General features: G+C 40.0%; 2 protein-coding genes across 4 annotated transcripts in view; one reads left to right on the top strand and one right to left on the bottom strand.

The window, feature by feature from the left end:
* The window catches only part of Prr11 (proline rich 11), a 38,628-nt gene that overhangs the window by 1,558 nt on the left and 18,616 nt on the right, over positions 1-18,454 (top strand). The window contains exon 1 of one of the 3 annotated variants that reach the window (XM_040749427.1): positions 16,562-16,938. The exons of 1 other annotated variant lie outside the window; for it this stretch is intronic. The gene's annotated coding sequence lies outside the window, so the exon portion shown is untranslated. Of the gene's footprint in view, positions 1-16,561; positions 17,023-18,454 lie in introns of those variants that run through there. One more of the 3 variants, XM_040749426.1, reaches the window with a different exon arrangement.
* Ska2 (spindle and kinetochore associated complex subunit 2) lies at positions 571-16,485 on the bottom strand. Its single transcript, XM_005076891.4, has 4 exons — positions 16,359-16,485; positions 10,920-11,006; positions 8,109-8,285; positions 571-1,027 (listed from the first exon to the last, which is right to left on the bottom strand). Exons 1-4 carry the CDS (start codon positions 16,389-16,391, stop codon positions 959-961), a joined length of 366 nt encoding a protein of 121 aa, XP_005076948.1. The 5' UTR covers positions 16,392-16,485; the 3' UTR covers positions 571-958.

Here is an 18,454-nt window from a genome sequence, read left to right as displayed (position 1 = left end):
CTCAACAATATGGAGAAATTTGTGCCCTCGAGTGTAGCAGATAACAACAATACACATTAAAAACAGGTGATGGGCCGGGCGTTGGTGGCGCACGCCTTTAATCCCAGCACTCGGGAGGCAGAGGCAGGCGGATCTCTGTGAGTTTGAGGCCAGCCTGGTCTACAAAGTGAGTTCCAGGACAGCCCCCAAAGCCACAGAGAAACCCTGTCTCGAAAAAAAAAAAAAAAAAAAACAGGTGATGGTATATTTGCATACCAACACAAAATGTTGATGGAACTAGTAATCAGGACAGTTTGTAATAATAAAAAATTAGGGGCATCTGCAACTAGTTATAGGTCTTTGATTCCAAGTAGAGTCAGACTGTGGTTAATGTGGGCAAAAAAGGAAATTGGTAGTTGTCCAAGTTAAAAGCCTTTGACAGAACCTGGGTTAGGAAGTTTACTAGCACTTGAGAGCTTGAAGCAGGCATCTTCTAGGATTCATGCCAGTCTGGTCTACATAGTGAGCTCCAGAGCTAGCCAGAGCTACATGATGAGAACCTGTCTTAAAAAAGCAAACAACACTGAATAATTATAGTATACAAGTATTTTGTCCATTCACATACTGATTGACATGTACATAACTATTCTACAAAATCCCAAAACTTCTCAAAAATTATCCCAACTACACAGAAAGACATGAAAAATAGCACTAACAGATATCATTACCTGAAACCACAAAATTAGCTTGCATTTAAATTTCCTTATTCCTATTTCATCCTTCTTGGCTTTGAGTCATATGATATCTACCTTTCTTACAATTTCCTCTCACATTAAAAGCATCATGATCAAGGAAAATCTCAATCTGCTTATCAGCCTCCAACCCCTTGATGGAATAATGACATCAATACGACATAATGCTGAATCTCTTTGGAATTGATCTTTCCTCCATTAGAGTTCCTTTTTAAAATTCCATGTCTTTATAAGTCCGGCATGTGAGATTTTAACTGCTCTGTCACAGCTTTCTCTTCTTCAGTCAGTGGAGTTAGCTAGAAAACAAATTACAAAATGTTTATTTCAGAAACTTTGTTAACTGAGTTAAATTTTGCTTTGATGCATGAATATTTTAATAAGCTTATACTATATATTTAACCAAAAAGCTTGAAAGGCAGCCAGGGATTGGTAGTGCACACCTTTAATCCCAGCACTCGGGAGGCAGGGGCAGGCGGATCTCTGTGAGTTTGAGGCCAGCCTGGTCTACAAGAGCTACTGCCAGGACAGCCTCCAAAGTCACAGAGAAACCCTGTCTCAAATCCCCCCCCCCCAAAAAAAACACTTAAAAGGCAAGGGAAAACAAAAGCTATTTGGCTATTTATATAACCCATGATTGATCTTTCAGAGAACTTGCAATTAGGCTACACAAACAAGATCAAGAAATCAAACAAATTGGGCTGGAAAGATGGATCTGCAGTTAAGAGCACTGAATGCTCTTCCAGAAGTCAATTCCCAGCAACTACACGGCAGCTCACAACTGTCTGGAGCTCCAGTTCCAGGGATCTAACATTCTCACACAGTCTTACATGAAAGCAAAACACCAAGGCACATAAAATAAAAACAAATAATTATTTTTAAAGGAAACAAATTAAGGACTATCACTTAACAGAACTAAATTAATATTTTGGATACCATGTCGGGAAAGAGATTTGGACCAAAACAATATAACATTTTTTCCCATACAAATAAGCTTGTGCTAGATTGTGAAGACCTCAAAAAACATTTTTAAAAAACTAAAAGGCCAGGTGGTGGCAGTGAACATCTTTAATCCCAGCACTTGGGAGACAGCAATAGGAGGATCTGTGAGTTTGAGGCCAGCCTGGTATCAAGAGTGAGTTCCAGGACAGCCAGGACTACACAGAGAAACCCTATCTCAGGAAGGAAAAAGAGAAAGGAAAGAAGGAAGGAAGGAAGGAATCCTGATAGGTAATACGAACATATGATAAGGAAACAGAAGTAACTATCCACTTAAAGCAAATGGGAGCAAAAGCCAAAACAAAAGGGAATAAAATTAACAATAAAAATTTTTCAAAGAACACCAACAGCTTTGCAGAGAACAGGGTTATATGGGAAAATAACACAAGCTACAGCTCAAACCTCTGAAATAGTTACAAATCAGCCCAATTATATAGGTCATCTCTAGAGAGACTGCCAAATCTAGAACATGACAGAACTACAGAATCAGCATCTTCAAGGTAGCACCGTCCAATAAAACTTTCCATGATGCTGGAAAGAGTCTGTATCTGCACTGTTGGAACAGAAGATGAAGAACTGAATTTTCAATTTTATGTAATCACGTTTAAATTTCTATAGCCACATGTGGCTATTGGATAGCCTCATTCTCCAACAACATCTCAGAACCCCATTACTCTATGCAGCTGGTTTGACACTTCAGCACTGGCCCAACATGTTCATATGTATAAAATTATAAGCACTTAATCTGCAACCCAAACAGTTGCAGAACTTGTCTGCTTCAAATAAGAGAATGATATTAATGTGGCAAAACAGATTCTCAATAAATCTCTGTTATTCCTAAGATTACTAGGGAAGAATTTTCAGGCCATACATTTAATAACTCCTCAAATGCTGTTTCCCAAAATTAAGGCTAACTTAATCAGTCTGAAGTTTGATGTAACTATTGTTTTGGGGCTTTTTGGAGGTTTTTTTGTTTTTGCTTTTGGCAAGGTATGATGGCACATGCCTTTAATCCCAGTACTTGGGAGGCAGAGGAAGGAGCCCTGTGAGTTCAAGGCCAGTCTGGTCTGTATAGCAAACGCCAGGACTACATGGAGAAACCATGTCTCAAAACCAAGCAAACAACAAAAAAAGTGTTTTTATTTATGTGTATGTATTCCTGTGTGAATGCATACTATATGTACAAGTGCCCAGAAAAGCCAGAATAAAGTCTCAAATTCCTTCAAATTGGCATTATGAACAACTATATGTTGCTATGAGGTGCTGGGAACCCATCTTGGGTGCTCTTAAGTGCTGAACCAACTCTCCAATCCCTGTGGTAATTTTTCTTAACAAAGATTTATTTGAAGCATCTTTCAATGAAATACTATACAGTCTTTAAAGCAATTCTTATTGCCAACTATTATATTTTTTGTTCTAGGTGTTTTTATAATTTTTTGTCTGTTTTCAGACATAATCTCACTCTGTAACCCATACTGTTCTGGAATTCACATCAATCCTGCATTGGTCTTCCAAGTACTGCATTTACAGACACGATCATTCAACTTTTGCTATAAATGTCTCTAATAATAACCTTCATGATTTAGCATATTTAAGCCTCCACATTTTAGAAATTTCTATGTGCCTTTTTTCCCACTTCTCTATTCTTGGCTCCCTTTTTATTAAAACTATCAATTTAAATGTCCTTTTGAACACTTCTAATCCAAAGCCATTGTGTTGCCTTTCCTTGTCACTGGTAAAATACCTGAACAGTTTAACTTTCTGTTGCACATAAACAAAGTACCACTTTCCTTAAACAGACTTTGTTGCTCTCCATGCCCACAAAATAGTGGGAAAGCCTTTTGGATTATTTTAGAGCATTTCTTTGGTTAAAGTAGCCTTTGACTTGTCCCCATTACTGGGGGGGGGGGGGAAGCTTTTAAAGTTTGAAATTCCTTTACAAATTCTATCTTATATGTTCTTGTTTTACAAAAGTCTCTTTCTTGTGATACTGAGAGTCAAACCCAGAGTCTTCCATAAACCAAGTCAGTAACCTACCATAGAACTATAAACACATCTAACACTGAGCTATACACACAGCTGAGCTGCATGTCCTTTAAGCTCTAGGCTGAGAGCTATTTTTGCCTATACAATCCCTTAATAGGTGTCATTCCCTTTTCTTTCACATTTAGATGACATGTTGACATGACAATATAAGGGTTTCATTAATCCACCCCCTTTAAACTTGGGCATCTGTAAGTCTGAATGCCACATCTGTAATTTCAGTGAACTTTAAAATCTCTCTCTCTCTTTTTTTTTTTTTTTTTTTTTTTTTTTTTTTGGTTTTTCGAGACAGGGTTTCTCTGTGGTTTTGGAAGCTGTCCTGGAACTAGCTCTTGTAGATCAGGCTGGTCTCGAACTCACAGAGATCTGCCTGCTTGCCTCCTGAGTGCTGGAATTAAAGGCGTGCACCACCACCGCCCGACTAAAATCTCATTTTTTAAAGCATTCATTTTTGTTATTTTTAATTATATGTATGGTGTGTGGTGGCACAGTCTTTTAATCACGATATTCCAGAGGCACAGACTGGAATGTGCCTCTGGAATTTGAGGACAACTTGATCTATAAAACAAGTCCCAGGGCAGCCAGAACTGTATAGTGAGACCCTGTCTTAAATAAACAGATAAAGTTGTTATGTGTATAAATGTGTGTGGCATGTACATGTGAGAATCATGCACTAGGAGGTCAAAGGAAAAAGAACAGGAGGTTGTAAGCCTCTCATGGATGCTGGGTCCTTTGAAGAACAGTATGTGGTCTTATCACTCTTAACTGCTGAGCCATTTTTAAAGTGATGGGTACAAAATGCATAACATCCCAAATGGCCACCATAGATTCTAAAATACAGTTTGTTTTCAAGACTTATAATCTGCTTTCTAATCATTTCTCCTACTTGCCATTATCTGTTCCAAAAATGGAAGTTCCCATAGCTTTCTTTATCTGACATTATTATTGCTCATTTCAGATATTTCTACTTGTGGCTGAATGAATGACTTAATAAAAGTTTAGATGATTTAAATGTTATCATGAAGAACAAAAGATAAAAATCCTTGCCTACTATACAAAGGACCCTGAGTTGGAGACCCAACAATGCAGAGAGAGAGAGAAGAAAGATGGAGTGAAGAAGGAAGGGAGGGGAAGAGAAAGAGAATCCCTACCGTATGGTCTCCACTTTTCTGTAACAGTTTGTGGTCTCAGTGAGAAATAATGGCAAGAGCAATTTATCCAAAGCATTCAAAATATTTTTCTCCTTGGTCACTCACTCCAATTTTTCTATACTTTAAAACTTTTATGGATTTGTAGATAGATGTGTTGATAGGGACATGTGGAGCCACTTAGTTTCCAAGATTTGTTTCCCAAGAAAATGTGTTCCCTGTGTCACATTTTAATACTACAATGAAGAAAATGTGACTTGAGTGACAATAACAGGTTAAACTATGGATGTGGTTTAGTTGGTAGATATGTGCTTAGCTCACATCAAACCCTGGATTCAGAAGCAGAGACAGAAGGATCAGAAATTCAAGGTCAGGCCCAGAGATGTCCCAGTGGTTAAAAGCACTTGCTGCTCTTGCATAGGACCCAGGTTTGGTTTCCAGCATCCACATTATGGCTCACAAACACATGTAACTTTAGTTCTGAGGTATCAAATGCCCTCTTTTGGTTTCTATGGGCATCTGGCTTATACACAGTAAATAACTACATGCAGGCTACACAAACATATAAAAATAAATCTTAAAAAAAATTAAGAGAAGCCAGTAATATAACACCCTAAATAACACTGAATATCTTTATCCAATCTAATTCTATTCTTTGATTCCTTTTACAATCTCTTCTGTCTGAACCCAAATTTTTCTTTGATATTGCATGAACTAAATCATTCAGTTCTCAGTTCAAACTCTTAGTGCCTAGCTCAATAGCTGATGTTTGTATACCACAACATATCTGAGGAGTCTTTACACATCAGTGACATAAGTTCACAATTGTAAAGACTCTTAAACCAAGTAAGATGGAGATAAGGATGGGAGGAGAAGGTCTGACTTACTCATTCATGCCTACTCCACTCCAGTGAAAGAGAATTAAAAACCAAAAACTCAGCAGGATATAGCTCAATGGTAGAGTGCTTCCCTAGCATGAACAAGGCCCTGAGTCTGAATTTGATCTGCCAACACATACACAGAAAGGTCTAGAGCCAGGAATGGCAGTACATGCCCTTTAATCCTAGCATTGGAAGACAGAGACACACAGATCTCTCTAAATTCAAGATTGGTCTGGTCTACTGGTCTACATATTGAGTTCCAGGCCAGCCAAGGCCACATACATCTGATACAAACAAAAGAAACAAAAAAGGTAGAGAAATCATCTACATATTGGTTTTTTGTTTGTTTTTTTGAGACAGGGTTTCTCTGTATTATTTTGGAGGCTTTCCTGGAACTCGCTTAGTAGACTAGGCTGGCCTCGAACTCTTAGAGATCTGCCTGCCTCTGCCTCCCAAGTGTTGGGATTAAAGGCGTGCAACACCAATGCCCAGCTTTTTGGTTTTTTTGTTTTTGTTTTTTCGGTTTTTTTGTTTGTTTGTTTGTTTTGTTTTGTCTTTTTGAAAGAGTGTCTGGCTATGTAGCCCCAATTGGCCTGGAATTATGGCAGTCCTACTTCAGTTTTCCAAGAGATGACATTATAGGTTAGTGTACTATCAGCATTTGATGCCTTACTAGTTATGAGGCTTTCCCTACCCTTCATTTCCCTCCTACCCCTTTTTGAGACAGGATCTCATGTATATATCAGACTGGCCTCCAACTCCTTTTGTAGACAAGGATGACCTCAAACTTCCAATCCTCCTGTTTAAGTGCTGGGATAACACATGTAAGCCCACCATGCCCAATTTTTGCAGTTTGGGGACTGACTGAAGCCTCATGCATACTGGACAAGCATTATACATCTCCAGCCCTTTCGAGGGTTTTGTTTGGTTGGTTTGTTGATGTTTGAGTCAGGATCTTTCTCTGTAGACTAGGCTGTCCTTAAACAGTTTATGGTTGGGCTTTTCTTAAGTTTCTCACTGCTAGCCCTGGAACTCACTATATAGATCAGATGAGCCTATAACATTTTTGGAGGGGGGAAGGAACTTTTATGTTGTTGCTGTCTTCACCTCCCAAGTGCTTGGATTAGATATTTGCCACTTTGCCTGTTTTTGCATCAAACACTTACTAGTTCCTATATGAACCAAGAGAAGCCCAGTGAGATATCATGTGTTTATAATTCCAGCACTCAGGAGCTGAGGTAGTAGGACTGCTTTGAGTCCATACTAGTTCTACAGAATGAGACTGTCTTGTCTCCAAAAACAAAATAAGAGTTGCTTCACTTTATACGTTTAGTAAATTTAAGTACACCTTTAACCAAATCAAATCAACATGATTTTTCTTTTTTCTCTTTTACTAAAAAGAAAAACAAGTCGGGAGGCAGAAGCAGGTGGATCTCTGTGAGTTCGAGGCTGGGCTGGACCGACAGCCTCGAAAACAATACAGAGAAACCCTGTCTCGTAAAAAAAAAAAAAAACAATTTTTAGGGGATCAAAAAATTTATTTCACCTGGTGGTGGTGGTGCATGCCTTTGATCTCAGCACTCAGAGGCAAGAAAATCTCTGTGAGTTCGAGGCCATCCTGGTCTACAGAGCGAGTTCCAGGACAGGCTCCAAAGCTACACAGAGAAACCCTGTCTCGAAAAACAAAAGAAAAAAGTTATTTCTATCGATAGTTTAAAATGATTACCAAATTTTACATTCCAATATGGTAGGAAGTAGGGTAAGTCATGAGTGACTGAAGTCCTGAGTGAACTTGTGTTGTTGACATGTGCCAGCTATGCAAAATACCCTAGAGCCTCAGACCCTTGGAGGAACAGCAAAGCCTTCCTCTGGTCTGAGTCTGGATGTTGACTGTGTGCAGAAAATGCTCACCATAGCTTTCTCTCCCCCAGATATTTGTGGCCTGAAAATTGCTCCTCCCCATTAGCTAAATGTGTCTCCTTGACCCAGCTGTGTTCCATAAATTCTGTATATAACAACCCTACTTCCTTGTTTGGGTGGGTGCACTAGCCCTGCCCCCTGTTCAACTCTATAAACACACTATATTTCTGGTACACTAAGACTTCTCTAAAGAGTCCAGACTACTAAATCCCAGCATTTCTGTCTCTGTATGTGTGCCTGTCTCATCTTTATTCCCTCACCACATCAGTCACATCTAAATGTCTGGACGCTGTGCATGGATATAGCACAACCTATTGGAGTTTTATTTTTTAAAACAATATTCATAATTGAAACTTCACAAATTCAATCTGTCAAATGAAAAATATTACCTCCAGGTCTGTCTGTTTTTGTAGTTCTTGTATCGTGGTCATTGTCTTGCTCAGAGTAGCACAAATGCGGCTCTTGTTCTCTTTTTGCTCAATAGAAAGTGGTTTAAAGCGTGCACACAAAGCTTGATATCGAGACTTTATTGCTGATAATTCCTTTAAAATTGCAACTGCATTTTTCTACATCAGAAAAAATAAGGTTGATATATGTTAAAACGATGTAGTGGGAAAATTAAGCTAATTCTTCAAAATTAATATGTACAATACATTCTACCACATATTTGATCACTATCATTTTACTATACAACACTGGTTGGCCTAAAACTTGCTATGTAGACCAAGCTGACCTGTTTCTGCCTCTCTCTCAGGTACTGGGATTAAAGGTATATACCCAGCTACAGAGGACCTACTCATATTCATAGACACACACACACAAGCTATTATTACAAAGAAATATTTTAAAATTTTTAAAGAAAACTGACAGTGATATATGGATGAGTGTGTGTGTGCGCGCGCAAGTGGAGGGCACAGAATGACTTTCAAGGGTAAATTCTCTTCTTCCACTGTGGGTTCAGGGATTTGAACTCTGCTTAGAAAACCAATAATCTGGATGTCATGAGAACATTCATAAATGTGTGAAATAAGCCAATCACAAACAAATACTGAATCTAGAATATAAAATTGACAAAGGCTAACTTATTCTACCCAGTAAAACTGTTTCAAAACTACAAAAAGGATCATTTTAATGACAACTATTTTTGAACATTTTGATGTTTCTTCAAAATATTGAGGAGTATGACTTGCTTCTAAGCCAGTAAATTTCATGCCTAGCTGTTGTAATTTAAGGAAAGCAGCACTCGAGAGAAAGATGCCGTGCCACAGGGCTCAAATGGATTTTTTTTTATTAGGGAAAGGTATCATAAAGAGGGGGAAAGGGGAGAGACTGGCCTCTGGAGATAGGAGCACCAGGAGAGAGGAGAGAGGAAGGAAGGAAGGGAGGGAGGGAGGGAGGGAGGGAGGGAGGGAGGGAGGGAGGAAGGGAGGAAGGGAGGAAGGGAGGAAGGGAGGAAGGAAGGAAGGAGTTTTGTTTGAGATTCTGCTGTTGTTTAATTTTGGGTTTTTGTTTTTTTTGTTGTTGTTGTTTTGATGGTCTTACCATGTAGACCTGACTGCCCCAAACTCATATGAAGAGTCTAGCTAAGATGGGCGGTGGTGGCACACGTCTTTAATCCCAGCACTCGGGAGGCAGAGACAGGAGGATCTCTGAGAGTTCGAGACCAGCCTGGTCTACACAGCAAGTTTCAGGACAGGTTCCAAAACAATACAGAGAAACCCTGTCTTGAAAAACCCAAAAGAAGAGGCTAGCTAAAAGTTTACAGCAGTGCTCCTGTCTGTCTCCCAAGTGGGCATGCATCTATAATTCTAGCTCTTCAGGGGGCTCTGAAGCAAGGGGATCTCACTTAAGCCCAGAAACTGAGACCAGCCTATGCAACACATTAAGACTCTTTCACAACATTAAGTAGATAAAGCAATGTAACCTTAAATACTGCTCTGGTTTGCTTTCTATTGCTGTGATAAAACATGAACCAAAACCATCTCTGGGAGGAAAGGCTTTATTTAGCTTACTCATCCCAATCAGGCCATCCTAAGGAAGTCAAGCATGAACCTGGAGGCAGGAATGGAAGCAGAGGCTATGGAGGAATGGAATGCTGCTTACTCACTTGCTTCTCATGTCTTCAGCCTGCTTTCTTATACAACCCAGGAGCACCTGCCCAGGAGGGCCCTGTCTACAGTGAGCTGGGCCATACCCCATCAATCATTAAAAAAAAGAAAATGCTCAGACTTGCTTACAGACCAGTCTACAAAAGGTATTTTCCCCCAGGCTGAACTGCCTCCAAAGCCACAGAGAAACCCTGTCTCGTAAAAAAAAAAAAAAAAAAAAAGGTATTTTTTTCAGTTGAAGTCCCCACCCCAGATGACCATGATTGTGTCGAGTTCAAAGAAGGGAGGGGAATCAGTAAAAATAACTATATAACTCTATTCAAAAGTCAATGTTCATATATATAATATATATAACTAAGCAAACTTAACAGAATATCGTCTTCCCCAGAGACTGTCATAACTACTAGCCCTTCTCTCTTCAAATTATGAACCACTGTTCTAGAAGTAGAAATACTGTCTTGTCACTTCAGAGGCTTCATACTGACTTGGACCTGTGAGTTTTATTAACTGTTTTATTTAAAAATTATTTAGCATATAAGCCAGTGGTAGTGGTGCAGGCCTTTAATCCCAGCATTAGGAGGCAGAGGCAGGTGGATCGCTAGGAGTTTGAGGCCTGGTCTACTGAGTGAGTTCCAGGACAGCCAGGACTATACAAAGAAACCCTGCCTCAAAAAAATCAAAAGAGAAAAAAAGAAAAAAAAACATTTACATACATTATCATTCTGTAAACATATGTTCCTGTTTCTCTTAGGAAAATATGAAGTATAATCACTTCCATCAAAACAAGATTTTGTGACTCTATAAACCTAGCACTTAAAAAAAGCTTGGTGCCTAATTGTTAGAATATATTACTACTAGAGATTTTACCAGAAAATGTTTGCACAAAGCATTCTGTTAAAAAGATCTACCTACACAGACATAATGGTATACACCTTTAATGCCACCACTCTGAAGGCAGAGGCAGGTAGATATTTGTGTAGCTGAGGTCAGGCTGGTCTATATAGTGAGTTCTGGACAGCCAGGGATACTTAGTGAGTGAGACCCTGTCTTAAAAAAACAAAAGAAAACAAAAATTTACTTATTTCCCATTACCTCTCCTGCTGAATCTGGGTGATTAGTCTTGATTTCATATTCCAGCCTATATTGAATGTAATCCAAATCAGAATCAGCTTTCTGGAACTAAAAATCAGTACACATATATTATTTAGTTAACAAAAATATATTAGTAAGCATAATTACTCATTTTTACATTCTTGAATATTTTATTATATGATAAACACTCATTTTAAACTTGTATATAAAGCAAACAATATCCATAACATTTATGCTCTATTAAAAACTTAAAACTATGTCTGTGTTGAATGTCCAGGCTGGTCTCGAACTCACAGAGATCCGCCTGCCTCTGCCTCCTAAGTGCTGGGATTAAAGGCGTGCGCCACCAACGCCCAGCTGCTATTGAACGTTTTTCATGTGTCTATTTGCAATGTATCTATCTTTAATATCTTAAAAGTATTCTTCACGCCTTTAATCTATGAAAAAGATCAATTTCTTTCCTTTTTGTTGTTGTTGTTTGTATTTTTTCGAGAGATGGTTTCTCTGTGTAGCCCTGGTTGTCCTGGAACTCGCTCTGAAGATCAGGCTGGCCTCAAACTCTGAGATACACCTGCCCCTGTTTCCCGAGTGGTAGGATTAAGGTGTGTGCCACCACTGCCCAGCTGATTTTATCAATTTATTAGAAAATCAAACATATAGCCAGGCAGTGGTTGTGCACACCTCTAATCCCAGCTCTTGAGAGGCAGAGGCCAGTGTATCTCAGAGCTCAAGGCCAGTCTGGTGGTCTACACAGTGAGTTGAAGGACAGCCAGAGTCACACAGAGAAACCTTGTCTTAAAAAAAAAAATCAAACATTCACAGTACCCAATAATCCCATTTCTCAGTATTTACACAAAAGAAATTAGAAATTATGTCCACACAAAAACACTCAATACTTGCAATAATTTTATTCATAATAGGCAAAGCCTGGAAACGACCCAGGAAACAATTTGTCAGATTTTATACAATGGAATACTACTCAGCAATAAAAATGAGTCAATTATCAGTGCATTCAACAAAGACAAAAATGACAAAAGCAGTTACAGTAAGTACAAAAAGGCAAACATAAAAGACCAAATAATATAATAGTCCATTCATAAGAAATTTTAGAAAACTACTGCTTAAGAAGAAACTGTAGACAGGAACAAAAAGGAACTTTTCAATATGATGAAAATGTTTTATATCATCAAGGTATACACCTGAAATTTAGAGTTTTACTAATGTAAAATGTGCATTAAGCATTACCAAAACATGATTTATATTTTATAATTACAATAATCAAACATTCTAAGTTTTAAGGGTTTTATTATTGTGTATATGTATCAGTGTGTGACTTTGCATCTGTGTGCCTGTAGAGGTCAGGAGATGGCGTCAAATCCCTGGGAGCTGGAGTTACAAGTGGCTGTGAGCTACTAGATGTGGGTGCTGGGAAGAGAACTCAGATCCTCTATCATGTTAACTGCTGAACCACACCTCTCTAGTTCCCTTCCTAAGTTTTAAATCTAAGCATTTCCTATATAATACCAAAATTAACACTAAGACTTAATGTGTTACCATAGTAGATAGACGTGAGACTGTTTATCACTTTCCAACTCATGCAATCTAGTGAGACATAAGAGTTGCCAGAACACATCCAAGTCTGTTACAAAAAGAAGCAAATTACAAAGCACTATTCATTTAGACAAGCCATGATTTTAAACATAATTAATTTTCAGTGCAATTCATTAATGAATTTATTCAACATGATGACTTTTTAAAAATATATATGGTAACAAAATTACAGTTTTCAGCACTGAAAGTTATTGAAAAATCTTCCCAAATACTAAAGATGTAAGACAAGAACCAAAAGAGGTGTGCGACCAGCTTTCGGATGCTTTGACAATACTATTGCACTGCTAGCTGTAAAGTACAGTAGTGCAATAAAGTCAGAGCATTCGCTAGCAGTAGTGAGCAGGAAAGGAATGCAAGCTTCAGTGTGCAAAGACTTTAAAGTTGAGCAGCCATTATCGGTCAGAAGACATCCAAAACCTGAAAACATTTATACCAAGGTTTATTTTTAAGAGCAAAACACTCAAAGCCCAAGTGATTAATTACAGGTTTTAGGTAACTTAACCTGTAAGTAGCAGCATTCAAATACAAACACGCACAGATGTAAAGGAATTTTGTAATATGTCCTGAACCTTCAGTAATTAACATGGACATCAGTAATAATTTAGAACTGATATTAACAAAATCAGCTATAATTACTACTGAGGCAAATGTATGAAAAAAAAAATATTTCGGCTCTCTACTGAAGTGTAATGTTGGCTAACTCCTCTTCCAAAGCAATTGTTTACCTACCACTGAAAGCAAGTCCTTTGAATAATTACTTCAAAGAAAGCAAATGGAAAGGGCTGGAGAGATGATTCAGTGGTGAAGAGCACTTGGTTCCTGCTGAGGTCCTGGGTTTGATTCCTAGCACCCACTTGGTGGCTCAGAATCATCTGTAACAATTCCAAGGGATCTAATAATTACTCTTCTGACTTCTGGACACCAGTACACATGTGGTGCACAGACATAGATATACATGCAGGCAAAACACTCATTCATAAAAAAAATGAGAAAACAAATGACTATATACCCAAATTATCTCTATGGAATCTAATACACATGTACACACACACACACAGCACTTAATTTTGTCCCTCTTTAACTGAAGAGTTTATTGAGGGCCAATACAAAAAGAGAAGAGATTATCAGGGAACCATGCTTAACAGGAATATTAACCCAACATAACCTAACCTAACCTAATACTAGGGCAGGAACATCTTCACTATTTCAGTTTAACTCTTAAACTGTCCTATGTAGTGAAGACAAGCATATCCATTTCCTTCAAACTTAGAAATATCAAGAAAACAATGAGAGGGATAAAATAAGTTTCCGTAAAAGTCAAATGTAAACCAAGAAACACAATCCAAGTATCACATTACACTAGCTTTTGTGAACAGTCCCTAAGAGTGTCACAAAGGGAGGGCAGGAGACAATTACCACTCAATCAGTAATCGAAGGGAAACCCTCAGAGAACAAAGATTACTCTACAATGAGCTTATTCCACCATTAGTAATGTTGATTGATGCAAAAATATATTCCCATTATTTTCACTGACCTTCTTTTAAATGGTCCAATTCAGCTACTTAGACAGATTAAACCTACTAAAAAATGAACTCAGAAGAACTGGAACACAGGATACTTATCCTCAGATCTGGGGTCACAACACTCATGTTTGGGAATATTTAACTCTGCTAACCCAGCACTGTATTTCAAAGAAAAATGTTTAAAAAGCAAATTTAATTTTCTGAATTAGATGTTAACACAAGAAAAATATGAAAAAAAAATTCATTCAGATTAGATTTCCTTTACAACATCATGCACTGTTATTATATACATCCAAGGGCTCCTTTGAAAATCTTTTAAGTGATGTAAAGACTTTTAAATAATTTATCTTTGCTTAGAAATGACAATTTCAACACATAACTTTTTTAGGAACATGGTACATTTGAAGATGAGATGTCTTTTGCTATCTGATCAATAATAAGCTAAGGTTAATATTGAAAATTATGATAAAAATTAATTTTTAAGCCCTTGATTATGAAAAATAATAACTTGGAAAATTAAAATGCTACCGTGAATGTATTTCAGGAAATGCCACAAATGAAAATTTTAAAACTACCCCATAATTTATACAATATCCTAAAAGGTTAAAGTTTAGCAACTGTATAACTTCCTAAAATTTACTTTTTGCAGAATGCTTACTTGTGTTTTCCTTCAGATAATCTGCTCAATTTAAAAAACAAAATCTGAGTATTTAGTATACTGGAAAGGCTAGATAAAGCTTAGATATTGATCAATCAACTAAAGAAAATAACCTGTTAAAAACAGTATTAGCCTCAAACAAGGCAAAACTATCACCACCTACTCCAAAGAAAGGACTTCATAATGTGGGAGAACAACAAGAAAACTTACATGCCTGTTGACAGACTCTAACCACAATATTTAACGTTCTGTGTGTGTTTTAATATGCGAGGAATACCACACCCACGAACACACACACACACACACACACTTTATATTCACTTTTCAAGATTTGGAAAGCTGCAGAAAATTCTTATTCCCCGCCCCTTCGCCCCACGTACCCAGACTCCCTCCACAAAGAAAGTTTAAAATGCAATGTTAAAACAACAGAAAGCCCTCTAATAAAAAGTATGTGAAACACCTGAATTCATTAATTCCAGAGAAAAGAAACGGAGGCCTCACACTTTCTGGGGTAGAAATGGGGGGAGGGGGTACTCGCTATCTTCTAGGATCACCCCAAAGTCCTTTCCAAGGCAGAAGTTACAGACTCAAGACATTCTTTGGAGAGAGTAGCACAGACACATGGGTACCTATGCAGAGGGAAGGACAGATTACGAGCGAAGAGAAGTGTTTTACTTTTTAATATTAATCTTGTTATTTAAAGGGGGCTCCTTTACATTCTGTATTTTTGAGGAAGCTATTCCAATCTGGAAGAAAAGTGATCATGCAAAAGACTGAAGACAGAACAAGGGAACTAAGAAAAAAGGCGCGGCGATCAAGCGGCCAGTGCAAACATGGGAGGGCGAGAATAAAGAGGAAAAATGGGGAACCCTCCCAGAGAAACCTAAAAGGCGCCAGGGCTGGGCGCCCAGGCCACGCCACACACGCCAGCGGCCACCGAGGTCCTTCGTCCCGGGCTCTACTCGCAAAGAGGAAAGAAAAGGGGTAGGGGAAGCCACCGGCCTGGCCTGGCGTGATGCCGCACGCGCGCTCCTGGAAGGCGCTCCAGGCTCGGTGCCCGCGGCTCGCTCCTCTCTCTCGCCACCTCCGAGCTGCACGGAGCCGGCTCTGCGGGACCGCGGGGAAGTTTCTCGCAAGTCTAGAGTCCTCTTTCAGACCGTCCCAGCTGGCCTGCGAGGAGGTGAAGAGTGGAGCCCGAATTTCGGCGCCCCAGGACTTCTGCCCCACCTCATCCTCCATCGCCCCTCTTCGGGAACCGTGAACGAGCGACTCTCTCCTCCGCAGAGCTTTTAAGGACCGTTCCAGTCACATTCGGGGGAGAAAGGTGGGAACACTGAGACGGCGCCTGTACCGGGAGCGGCTCCTGGAGCCGGGGGAGGGGAAAGCGAGGGCCAGGGAATTACAAAGGCCCACACCCTCAACATCTCCCGCCATTTCCCTCACGAGTTCCCCGGATGTAACCCCTTCCCCCGCGGCGGTTAAGAGTCCAAGGCGGCCGTGGCTCGTTTCGAAGCAGGAAGAAGGAACTCGATTCAGATCCCAGCCTCCACCATCCAGAGTTTCGGCGGCTCCAAATTATGCCTTACCTCCTAGGCCTTTGGTGGAGCAAACAAATTGCCCCATAGGTTTCCCTCACTCTCCACTCACCATCAATTCCAGCTTATCGACCTCCGCCTCCATGTTGAATAGTTGACATTCCTGAGACCGCGGAGGCGCTTAAGCTGCTAGCCGTGCTAGCACTGAGGGTCTCTATTGGACAGCTGTCACTCAACATCTTGCGCTCATTGGCTCGTCCGATCCGCAGGCACCCGCCCATTGGCAATTGGGTAACGCCCCTCCATATGAAACACACTTTCCTGTTGGACAAAGACACAAAACGCCGTAGGCGGATTGGCTGCTGAATATGTGATTATTCCCGTTGGCTGCCTACTGTTCTCCACTTTCAATTTCATACTTGGGAAAGAGTTTACGATTGGTGTACTCGGAAGCAGCAGCAGCCAATGACATAAGAGCTTCCACTGCCGGCCTGGGGGACGTGACACACCTTCTTTTCTCTCCGGCTTCCCCGCCCCTTCTCGCCCGCCTTCCCCTATTCATACCAGAAGCGCCTCAGTTCCGATTGGCCAGGATGTGATGCGCTCTCAACCAATCGTAATCCAGGTTGTGCTTGGAACCTCTCAGGACAACGAACCCTGAAGACACCACGTCTACGATTGGTCGCTCCTCGGTGAGGATTTAATTTTGAATTTTTCTTTATGGTGTGGAAGAGGCTCCGGCCCGAACTTCGTCTAATCCTCAGGCTTTTAGACTAGTAAGTGCAGTGACTATTCTTTCTTTGTTACCTGTTCCCATCTTCCGTTGCTCGGACTGTTGATGGTTGGGTTCTTATGGCAAAAGGTGGTGGGTCTTGCCCTACACTGGGAGTAGATGGAGTATAAAAGAAAAGGTTTGGAGTAGGACAACAGCTCCGCTGGCAACATCTGAGCCACATTTTATTTAACACTCTGAAATATATGTTTTGAAGCAATTGCCTTTTGCTCAGTCTGTTTCGTTACTATTTGCTTCTCAAAGTGGACCCACTGACGAGCGGCTTTGGTTTCTCTGGTCGCTAGTGACAATAAAGAGGTCCATCCAAATTTACTGGATAAGAATATGTATTTAACCAGTTGCTCTCCCCCACGATTCTTCACCACCTTTAGGTTTGTGGAGGAATAGTTTTTTTGGACAGGTAAGGTTTTACAACGTTCCTTGATGCAGACTCACTTCCCACATGGGTTTTAAAACTATATCCTTTTACTATATGTCAGTACTGTGCTGGGTGACATTAAAAACTTGTGGTGACTCTGCCAGAGACACAAGAAAGAACCAGGGGTGTGGGGGAGCAATACTTCTCAATAAAACAAAAGTAACTCTAGGAATCCTAAATAGCAGTAATCAAGGTGAACCAAGTGAATTGGTAATGGAAATTAAATTGATTGCAGGCAATTTATGGGGGTATAAAAATGTGATTTAGAACGTTGGTGATGAAATGGCAACTGTCATTTCCGCTGCTGCCACAGTTTTGAAGTGTCCCCAGCCAAAGAACTTTTTATGTAACTGGTGGAGTTTTAACAGAAGCAGCAGTGTCAACTCATGCAGAAGACTGTTGTTCCAAGATGGGCTTGTATGACCCAAGGTGGCAAGGAATTGGCTGGAGCAAGGGATGACCCTGAACGCCAAATCCCCTGCTTCCACCTCTGGGGTTCTGGGATTACAGGACTGTGTGCCAACACAACTGATGTGGTGCTGGGATTGAACTAAGGGTCTCCTGTATGTGACATCAGCCCTCTTCCAACTGAGCTACATCTGCCAATGTAATTCTTGTTCTGTTATTTGCTGAATTTTCATACTTGGATAGGTTTTTTGGTCCACCCTTTAACTATAAAGATTTGATCTGTGGCCGGGCGGTGGTGGCGCACGCCTTTAATCCCAGCACTCGGGAGGCAGAGGCAGGCGGATCTCTGTGAGTTCGAGGCTGGGCTGGACCAATAGCCTCCAAAACAATACAGAGAAACCCTGTCTTGAAAAAAACCAAAAAAAAAAAAATTTGATCTGTGCTGGGCGTTGGTGATGCACACCTTTAATCCCAGCACTTGGGAGGCAGAGGCAGGCAGATCTCTGTGAATTCAAGGCTAGCCTGGTCTACATAGTGAGTTACAGGACTGACTCCATAGCTACTGAGAAACCCTGTCTTTGGGGGGAAA

This window comes from Mesocricetus auratus, unplaced genomic scaffold (genome assembly GCF_017639785.1).
Source record: "Mesocricetus auratus isolate SY011 unplaced genomic scaffold, BCM_Maur_2.0 Super-Scaffold_100007, whole genome shotgun sequence".
In the NCBI taxonomy this organism is placed as follows: Eukaryota; Metazoa; Chordata; class Mammalia; order Rodentia; family Cricetidae; genus Mesocricetus; species Mesocricetus auratus.
Note: the sequence above shows the minus strand (reverse complement) of the source record. Positions and strands in the feature narration are given on the sequence as shown.

Bases quoted from the DNA above. Each gene is read 5' to 3' on its own strand.
- Ska2 (XM_005076891.4), bottom strand. From the start codon at position 16,391: ATGGAGGCGGAGGTCGATAAGCTGGAATTGATG. The intron at 8,286-10,919 runs GTAATGGGAAAT...TTTCTGATGTAG, and splicing joins ACCCAGATTCAGCAGGAGAG to AAAAATGCAGTTGCAATTTT. The intron at 1,028-8,108 runs GTAATATTTTTC...TTTGTTTTCTAG, and splicing joins AAAAACAGACAGACCTGGAG to CTAACTCCACTGACTGAAGA.